The following is a 10,259-nucleotide window of genomic DNA, read 5'->3' as shown; positions in this document are numbered from 1 at the left end:
CCTACGGTTTATAGTCCTTATCCGAGAAGACTTGTTCTACCACCAGAACCATAGGCGAGCGTGCCGTTCGAACCAGCGCCGATATTATGGCTATAGCTTGCGGCGCCCCTGCTAACCGCTCGGCCATTCGACTCACCAAAAAAGAAAAAAATGAAAGCCCAGAAAGCCACAAATGTTATTTTTGGGCGTATAGAACACAAACATTTCGCGGGGACATGCCGCCGGACCCCCTAGGACAGTGTTGTCTCGATCAGCCCAAATTTCGCCGCCCCCCCCCCCTTTTGGACATTTCTGGATCCGCCCCTGAGTAAACAGAAAAATACAACCAGAATTAGGAGGAAATTGTCATATATTCACAAATGACTCAGTCTGCAACCATAATAATATACTAAATTCTAATAACATTAAAAAAATGGAGAATCTTCATGTTGCATACAGGCGATTTACATGTTGGATCTGGCAGCTAGTTGGCCGAAAGAACAGAAGAGTAATACCATGCATGTGCAATTTCTACAATATGGAAGATTTCACTGGAAGATAAACTGGAATTCCTAATTTTAACATTACTGCATAACCTACATTAAACTTCTGTTTCATTTAATTCTTGACTTCATTTCCATAATCAGTGTAGCATTATCAGTTCAAATAAAAGAATTTGTTATATGTTATCTTTTCTTCAGTGTTAGGAAACAAACTGCAACTTTTGCTTTCCTTCACTGGTTAATGCCTGGTGGTTTTTATTTTCATCATCTTCTATAACAATGTCAGTTATCAATTCCCTAACATCTTTCTCCTTATTTGCATCTGCATTTAGTAAGGTTTCTAGAACAGTACCTAGCAAGTAAAAGAAATAATAAAAATGTCAATGCCAGACCCACCACAAATTATTAAATTAGGCTAACCTTACACAGATTCACCAAGTTAGTAAAAAGCATAACTGTAAACCTGTCTCCAAATATCCGTAGTAAATGCAAAATTTTCGAAACACCTAATAATTTGTCTTGAATGCAAACAATTATGGGTACAGGAAAATTAAAATTGTGGAATTCTAAACAGGCCATTTTTTTTCTTTATTTTTTGCAATAATTTTTCTTTTTTTCAGTCTGACGAAAAGAGTTGTCTAGAGACAATGTAATCCAATTTCTTGATGGTAAAATAATTTGTTCTTGAAATTAGACCTATTTATTTATTTATGTGTATTATACGCATAAATAATAGATAGGCCTATGATAAATTTCTGCAGTAAGCCCTAGTAGTACTATAGTAGTATTTTTTTCTATTTCTATACATCCGCATTAATTAGGAAAATATCTATACAACTATCTCGATAATGATATAAAGAATACGGCGCCGGGGACAGGAGCTTAAGTCCCCCCACCGGACAGGTCAAACCCCTCGCCGGACAGAGATCGTCGGGCAGTAAGACCATAAAACATAAAATAGGCCCACACTAAGGCAATACATGTCTGTTACAGTCTGAGGGTGCCATTTCCAGCCATCCACAGGCTGCCATTCTTTAAAAAAAATCTCATTTGAGAGGGAACACCCTCTCAATCCCTTCCCCCAGCTCAAGCCTACTAGCTCAAGTCCCCCTGTCGGACAACTTAGCCCCCACCCCAGAAAACATATCCTAGAGCTGCCACTGACTCTACATACAGTATGTGGATACACTTACGGAAATGCTTACACACACTTATAAATCAAATAGAAAATAGCAATACTGTAATTACACAACAGAACAGACTAAATTTAAAGTCACATCTCCTTTTTCATAGATTTTTTTTTAATTTTTTTGCTGATTAGGATTATTATTGCGTTTCAAAATTAACTTGCTCATTGGTGGCGCTGTCCAGAATGAGAAAAATATTAAGGGACTTAGCGGAAACTCGAAGTACCACTGATCTCTACTATAATAGCTGGACTGGGTTGCTCATCGGCCAATCATTGTACAGAAAAAGTGAGCCCACCGACACCAAGTTTCTTTTGACATTTGTTTAAATTATTGTTAATAGTTATTTTTGCAATATTTTTTAATAATAAATATTAATTTTAAAGTAATTTTTTTTCTTGTTTAAAGACTAATTAAAATGATGCATTTTGAGTTGCTGATAATTGAAGTATTGCATATGTTTATCAAAGGAGTATTAATAAAATTCTTATTTTTTGGTTTATAAATATTAAAAATTAGTATTAAAAATATTCGTATAAGCCCCGCCTACTGAAGATGGTCAGTGAAGCGTGAGTAGAGCTGATGACGTACGCTCGGTATAACATCCACAACAATACCGAAATCGTATAGCGCGACACATGAAAGAGGAAAGCAAGCGAAGAAATGGAGCAGTTTGAGCCATACCAATTTGAGCCACTAGAAAGTGATTTTGAACACGAAACACCTGAAGACCAGGCTTTGATCGAAAAGCAACATCGATTAGGCAACACTAACTGGTAACTTAAACTTTACGAATTGAGTACTACACTACTGTGTTCTACTAGGGCCGACGGCCGCCTTACTTAGGCCTAGCATAACACTCTACCGTCACTGCGTACGAAGGGTTACTGTTATTATTAATAATATACATTGTTTTCGTCTACATTAGCATACAATTTGTACATAACAGATTCTTATGCAAAATTTTACATTACAATTTAATTTAAAAAGCTGAAACTGTCGATTTCTAAGGTGTACTGTATACGGCCTAGGGCCTAGGCCTTCGATGACAGTAAACGAAGCGCCGATTCGGCGATCATCACGTCACGTTGTCAATTGCCTTGTTCATGTTACCGACTACAATAAAAGTTAAATTTCTTATTTTAGTTGGTATATACGAACTATATAATACTCACAAATCGTTTTCGAATGTTTATATAATTACTATTGGAATTTCCAGCGTATGATCACCCTATGCCTTGACTGGAAATATCGTAAACAAGCACTCATCGCAAATATCGCCGACGACTTATAGCCTATTTTAACCTGTAATCAGTTTTATATAGGCCTACTGATTTTTTTTTGTTTTGTTTATTAATTCCTCCGTGATTTTTAGTCCTATTTTATTTATTTTTTATAGATGATCAATACAAATTACCATAGATTTATTTTTATGGTAAAACAGGTGCAGTAGTTAGTTATTTTTAATCAATGAATACTCATTAACATAATTTATATCATACGACATAATTGAGGGGACCTCCCCCGTTTTCCACTAAATTTCCTTCCCATCACCAGAACTGGTTGATGTCGTGCACCAGTATACATGGTTGACCATGCTCCGGATCCATGGCTTGAGTGATTTGCCGCACACTAGTTTTGTCACAGCGTCAATTTTTTTTCTTGATTCCTATAAGAATATCATAATCATATTAAACGATAGAAAAAAAATATCATTGACAAAGAAAAATTTTTAATTATTTACTAAGACAGAAATTCAATATACTTTTAGCTATATGCCAGATGTCAAATTTGTGGACTGTTCCCTCCATGTTTTCTCTCACCCACTTCTTGATCGACGAATGGCGATCAGTCACTAATACATCAACGTGTACTCCATCATCAACTGTTAACGGCTCTCACAAGGCCTTCCTTCTCCATAGCGCTGCTTGAGCCAACCTCATTTGACTAAAAAACATAAGCAATAATACAATTAATGTTCAACTGAAAAATTGTGTTTGCATAGGAATTAATTACAAAAGTATCTTGGAAATTTTTTTTCAATCATCTTAAATATACCTGCACAAGCTGAACATCAACTATTCGTCCACCATTTAGGTCCATTAAGGTATAGCACCCGTACTTGGCTGAGTGTCCTGGTGAGTCGCATCGGCCATCACCACCAAGAACTATCTTTTCTCCTTTTGTTAGTTCTTCTATCCTTTTCTTTCTGTCTTCTTCCCACAGGGTCTCTATGCTTGGGAGCAGGAAATTCCGTTGGTGAATGAAATATGCTTGCACATCTCAGATGCCTTAAAAACCTGAGTGATTTGGCAACACATGAGCCGGAGAACAAGATGGCTGCAGATAGCAAAATGTTCCCTGCAGGAGTGTTCTTTATCATGGGCTGCGATTCCCACATTCTCTTGAAATTGCAAGAAGCACAAACTTGTCTAATTCTGCAAAATGTACCCTGCACAGCACACACTGAACCCTTTGCTGGTGAACTGCAAACTGGACACAATTGAAAGGCAGCTAAAAGTTGGTCCTCGTACACAAGGAACTTTCGACCTTTGTACACATCACCTGCTACATGGTCTCTGAAAAATATTGAAAAAGTTTAGATGAGATGTGAGAAATCCTGCCATAAAAAGGTTTTCATACAACAATAACTATAATACAATACAATAAACCAACATGGCGCATTGACAAGTCTGAGCTATAGACCAAGATAAATAACCAGACAAAATAAATAAGAAACACAAATGCCAAAACAATAGCTAACCGTAAAAATAACAAATTTTCATTAACATAATAGTGTTAGACCTGAATGCAAAACAACAATAAAAAGAAATCAACTCACACATCATCTTCACCTTGATCAGCCTCCATTTCAATATCATCAAATGGTTCATAGTCTGGATCAGTAGTGCTATCATCGTCCTCTGAATCTGCCTCCTCCGAATCTGTTTCATGTTCTGCCTCATCTTCTGGCTCACTTTCAGCTTTATCTGCTGACTCGCCTACAGTTTTATCTGCCACCTTGTCCAATGTATTTTTAGCGCCACTTGTAATGGCATCTGTAGTATCACATTTGTTAGCATTGTCAGCAGCCACTACACTAGTATTACCATCATTGCCACTGAAATCACAGTTATCCACCCTAATGTCTTCATCATCAGGGAATATTTGCATTCCTACAAAATAAATACATAGTATGTAGAACATGCCATGTCAATTCAATGAATTAAATTTTTGTAAGATGTAGATTTTAAATGAAACTTAGGCCTATTTATCATTTAATAATTTTACAGGTACATCGGGATTGAAGGCATCTTTCAAATACAGTAATTACCTTTATCAGTCATACGTGTGCGGAACTGGACACTGAAATTGACCATCTTAACATTTGGCTGCTTGTGAATGCAACACTCACAGTGGTGCGGTTCAATAGGCTCGGTCTGAAACAAAATTGGATTAAATAGTTTGTTTCCATGTATTTGGCAAATTAATTATAGTACAAGTACATCATGATTTGTTCTAAATGTAGTATTGCATCACATCATAACATACAAACAACTCCCTGAACATAGTGTATAGGCTGACTGATACACACCAGTAGTAATATTAATTAGCTTGAGAGTATTTCTATATAATGCAAAAAAAAAACAAAATACCTGGATTTGTGCTTCATTGGAGATGGGCACATCTTCAGCTGATGATGGACTTTGTTCTAGGTCTTCAAGTTCTGTTGGCACGCCTCGGCCTATATCTATCTCATTCATAACCTACCAAAATAAATTACAGTATAATCATTACAAACAACAAGTTAGAACGTCTGTTCAGTCATGTCTATAATTAGGCCTATACTGTGTAAAAAGTATAGGCTAGGCCTAGCCTCCTGGAGTAGAAGTAATTTGCCTGTGTGTAGTAGTAGTAGGGTAGCCCTTGCCTATAGGTCGCGAAAGTGCTGGGCCTAAGTAGATTAGATAGTGCACACTGAGGGCTACACCACTACTAGTTCCGATTAAAAAGAAGAAAAAGGCCTAGGCCTAGCTAGGCGGGATAGGCTAGTGTGATACTATATAGCTACCCAGCAAACACAAAACGTTCGCGAACGTTGTGGTTAGGCCTAGCCCTACTATGTCACAAAATAATGTTCACACAATGTTGTAAAAACGTTCAAAAGTTGTGAAATTATAGTACGTACATATGGTTCTACAAAATAACGTTTTTATCACCAAACTTTAATGTTATTAGAATGTTCTTAGAACGTAATATTGTTAGCCGGGTAGGGCCTAGGCCAACGCAACGTCGCACTCACCCTCGCTCTTTCCCTTTTCTCATAGGCCGTTGACAGACGACGTTTCTTCTTTTCGTTGCAAAGCAACTGTCCTGGGCGACTTGGCTTCGTAAATATACTAGGAATTGCTCCTTTTTTCAGTCTCATGGTATTACGACCAGACAGCCCAATACTTTGAGCTAATACACTTCTCGGTTCGTAATCGTCCGGCGCAAAATGCTTACTGCATAAAACAGAATAAGCAGATCCTTGGAAGTGAAGCCTGGTTCTCGAAACTGCTTCATTCCACTTCTTCCTTAAAATTTCATCCTTTGGAAACTGGTGGAAACTAACATTGTGTGAATGGTTGCTATCACAACCAGCAGCCACACAACGGGGCATACTGACACTTTGAATTAACCGGGAAAACTTTCTATAGAACTTTGTTTTGTGCTGAATACTATCGATCACTGTATGTTTGTGTAGCCAATGCCGCGAACATCGAGTGTTTTGTTGTACAAAGTGTATGTCATATCCGGTAAAGGTTAAATGTGGGTCAAATTCAGAAGGCGGGGCTTAAGACTACAGAATTCATAAAAATAGGTGATTTAAAACTCGTTTTTCAGAAAAACGCATTGTCTAAAAATAAAAGGAAAGCCACACATTTATTTATTATATAATTCTTTATTGTTTTATGACATTTTGAAAGTAACAAGAACATGTCATTTTAGATGGTCTTTAAATGCCAATGAAGCATGGGAATTTTGGAAAAACAACGTTATTGCTTCTGCTGAAAATTCGATAGGTCACAAAAACAACGATAGAAAACGCAAAGCATGGTATGATGAAGAAATTGATAATTGTATTGGGAAGAGAAAGGATGCTTGTAGATTACATCGACAATATTGTAAATTACAGGGTAGTGAGTCTTAAATTCAAGAAGAATGTGACTCATTGTGGAAAGATTATCAAGAGATACGTAAACAATGCAAAGCCTTAATTAAACAAAAGATCTTACAAAAGAAAGTAGATAAATGCTCTGAAATTATGAATAGAGGAGGGGCCCAATGCAAAGATTTCTGGTCAGAATTAAAAGGAAAACCTTCTACTAAAACTAACTGTACTATAAAAAAGGTGACTGTAGAGATTTAAATAACTACAGGGGTATAACTCTAAACTCTTCAGTTTCAAAGGTATATAATAAGCTTATCTCCCAAACGGTGTCAAACTTTCTTGAAGAAAATGATTTACTATCAGAGGTACAAGGGGGATTCCGCAAAGACAGAAGGTGTGAAGATCACATTTTTATTATTATTAGTATTATTGCTTGTAGACAAGCGGAAAATAAAAAAACATACCTTGCTTTTATGGACTTTAGGAAGGCTTTTGACACCGTTTGGAGAGAAGGTCTCTTTTATGCAATAAAAAATATAGGCATTAAAGGTAATCTATTGAACATTATTAAAAACTTATATAAAGATGTAAAAGGAAAGGTTTCATTTGGTGACCATGAAACAGATGTTTTTAATATTGACGAAGGTGTAAAACAAGGTGGCCCACTATCTCCAATTCTATTCACCATATACATTAATGAGCTCAATAAAATTATTAAGGAAAGAGGTTTAGGTATAAATATTTTTGATGTAAAAATCGGCAGTTTATTCTGGGCACACGATATTATTTTAATTGGAGATAGTGAGCAAGATTTAGAATTACTTTTGAATGCGGCAAATGATTTTGCTACAAAATGGAAAATGATTTTTAATTTTGATAAGTCCAATGTCATTGTAACTGGGCAACGCTTTAATATATATAGGAAATGGCCAGTCTCTTATACACATCTAGATGTGTATAAGAGACAGGTCATGCACTCCCACACACAACAACATCGTGTATGTTGGGATAAATCTGAACTGATAGCCACTGTACCATCTTGGCATTCCAGACGGACCAGAGAAGCTATAGAAATTCACAAACACGATACAGTACATCAAAATATCGGATTTGTCATCAGCGATAACCAATGCTACAAAGTCTTCCCGCCACACTGGAAATCATGCCATTGTTTTTGGCTTTCCTTTCACCAGCTAAAAACATCTCCCACTGTCTAGCTTTCTAGACACGCTCCACCCCCTTTTTGCACAAACTGAATTTTAGCTTTTTTTTAGTAATTTCACACGTAGTCTCAGCTATTGTTTAGTTTTGTTTTCAACTAATCAGCAACATGTATCACTCCCCAAAACATATAAATATTTCCATGTTTAGGAATTTTTCAGATATTATCCTGAAGACGATTGAAGCAACTGAAACTCGAAACGTCAAGATATTCCCAACAACAACAGTCCTTTCAGTACTATCTACGTGGTGTACGGCATGTAAATTTTGATACAATTCAGCTTGTGCTGCTAAATCAAAATGTTTTTATAATAAACAAGTATAAATAAATAAATTTTAAAAAGCATTAATATATATGTTGATTTAATTTTACTAAAAAGATGAAGAACATGAGAAAGTTCTCTTTTATTGGACCAAATCGCTACGTTAACATATTTTTTATAGTTACTGTCGATAAGTTATAGTAATGAAATAAATTTATTGATAATTACATTAATTTGATTTTGTACTGCATTCTTTTTTCTTGTGTGTGTGTGTTAAAGCATGGATTACAATATTTACTCTGTTATATGTATATATGTATATGTATGTGTTTGTGTATGTATGTGTATATGTATGTATGTATGTGTGAATATGTGTGTGGGAGGGGTGTGTGTATGTGTGTGCGTCTATGCATATATGTATTGTGTGTGTATGTATGTATGTATATGTAAGCATGTGTGTATGTGTGTGTATACATATATATATATGTATATGTATACTGTATATATATATATATGTATATGTGTATATATATGTTTGTGTGTATGTGTATATGTATGTGTGTATAAGTGATGTATTAACCAACTTACTTATATTATTAGTATTAGTATTTATTTTTATCTCTATTACTATTTTTGTAAACACTTTTTTTTAAATATTTCGTTCTTCCGCAGTATTTTCTTACTATATTTTATCACAGTAATTAAGTTTTTACTGATTTTGTTATTGTTGCACGTCTTTACGGCTGTGCCTCTGTTATAAAAGAGAAGCAATAAAGTTACTTACTTACTTACCGTTTGTTAAACATAAAAACTTAGGCTATATTACTGCAACATTATCAAAGATTAACAATTCTTTTTAGTAGTATTTTATTATTATTATTGTTATTAATTATTATTATTATCAAAGAGTTCATTGCAGTATCAAATGATGTTCTTACGATTGGTTTGGAGGCACGTTTCTTTTTATCGTTTTCATACGATATATATTTGAACACGTTATATTTTCATTGCGGATTTTTTGGGCTCAGTACGGACTCTAAATGTATGCATTTTCTTTTAGTTTTAAGGCGTATGCGGATTTTATAAGTCCGCAATGACGATATAACGTGTTTTTGGATCATGTTTATAAATGCTTCAATAAAATTTAGATTTATAAAATAAGTAGGCTTATAGTTAATTTAGCGGATTAGCTTGTCGTAAGTTGTTTTTTGTTTCTCCATTTACATTACCAAGTGTTCTATTTATAACAATACATAGGCCAATATAAAATAAATTAAAATATACTGAATAATGTTATAATGAAAATAAAGCAAATTATTGTATTCACAAGGCCGACAAAATCACTCATTGCATAGAAATTAACTAAAGAAATTATTAACTACAGTATACGGTAGTTTGAGGAAAGAAACGTTTGCAACAATTATGTTGAGGTGAAGCAGACACATGGTTTGTAACTTTTCTTGTTTGTTGTATTTCCATTGTCAATACATATTTTGATTAGGCATGTTTATAGAATACACAAATAAAAAGAAATAGTAAAATGTATAGTTTAATTAAAATTTATAGGCCTACAATGTTAATGGCTGTTTCAAGCTTTTTTTTAATATTAAATAAACCGGAAATTTCACTCACAAGGCCTATTGTTGCATGAAAACGCTATAAAAATCGGAAAGAAACGCCCACAAACAGGTTCGCACGGTACTCTTTAGGGCGAAGCAGACATCCTTTGTACGCCGTCTTCAGGGACTTGTCGGGGCACTACTGCAAAGAGTGAAGTAGGTCAGAGGATAAAATTAGACTGGCTATTTTTAGGTGCAAACACATGCCATATGGCAGTGAATGTGTACGCGTGTGTTCACCTCTCGTCTATAGTTCCGATTAAAAAAAAAATTATTCAACTTTGTTTAAGCTTTAATATTTCATTTACCGTATATGGACAGGGCCCCTGTCG

The 10,259-nt window shown here is 35.1% G+C and overlaps 1 protein-coding gene across 1 annotated transcript; it reads right to left on the bottom strand.

The window, feature by feature from the left end:
- Window positions 1-3,824: 3,824 nt before the first annotated feature.
- LOC117111121 lies at window positions 3,825-6,497 on the bottom strand. The gene is made up of 5 exons (XM_033253995.1): window positions 5,973-6,497; window positions 5,326-5,436; window positions 5,004-5,109; window positions 4,512-4,845; window positions 3,825-4,248 (listed from the first exon to the last, which is right to left on the bottom strand). The coding sequence occupies exons 1-5, from the start codon at window positions 6,330-6,332 to the stop codon at window positions 3,825-3,827; spliced, it is 1,335 nt and encodes a 444-aa protein (XP_033109886.1). The 5' UTR covers window positions 6,333-6,497.
- Window positions 6,498-10,259: the final 3,762 nt, after the last annotated feature.

This window comes from Anneissia japonica, unplaced genomic scaffold (genome assembly GCF_011630105.1).
Source record: "Anneissia japonica isolate Jap-2015-1 unplaced genomic scaffold, ASM1163010v1 scaffold287775_len252212_cov145, whole genome shotgun sequence".
In the NCBI taxonomy this organism is placed as follows: Eukaryota; Metazoa; Echinodermata; class Crinoidea; order Comatulida; family Comatulidae; genus Anneissia; species Anneissia japonica.
This window is presented reverse-complemented; position numbering and strand designations above follow the sequence as displayed.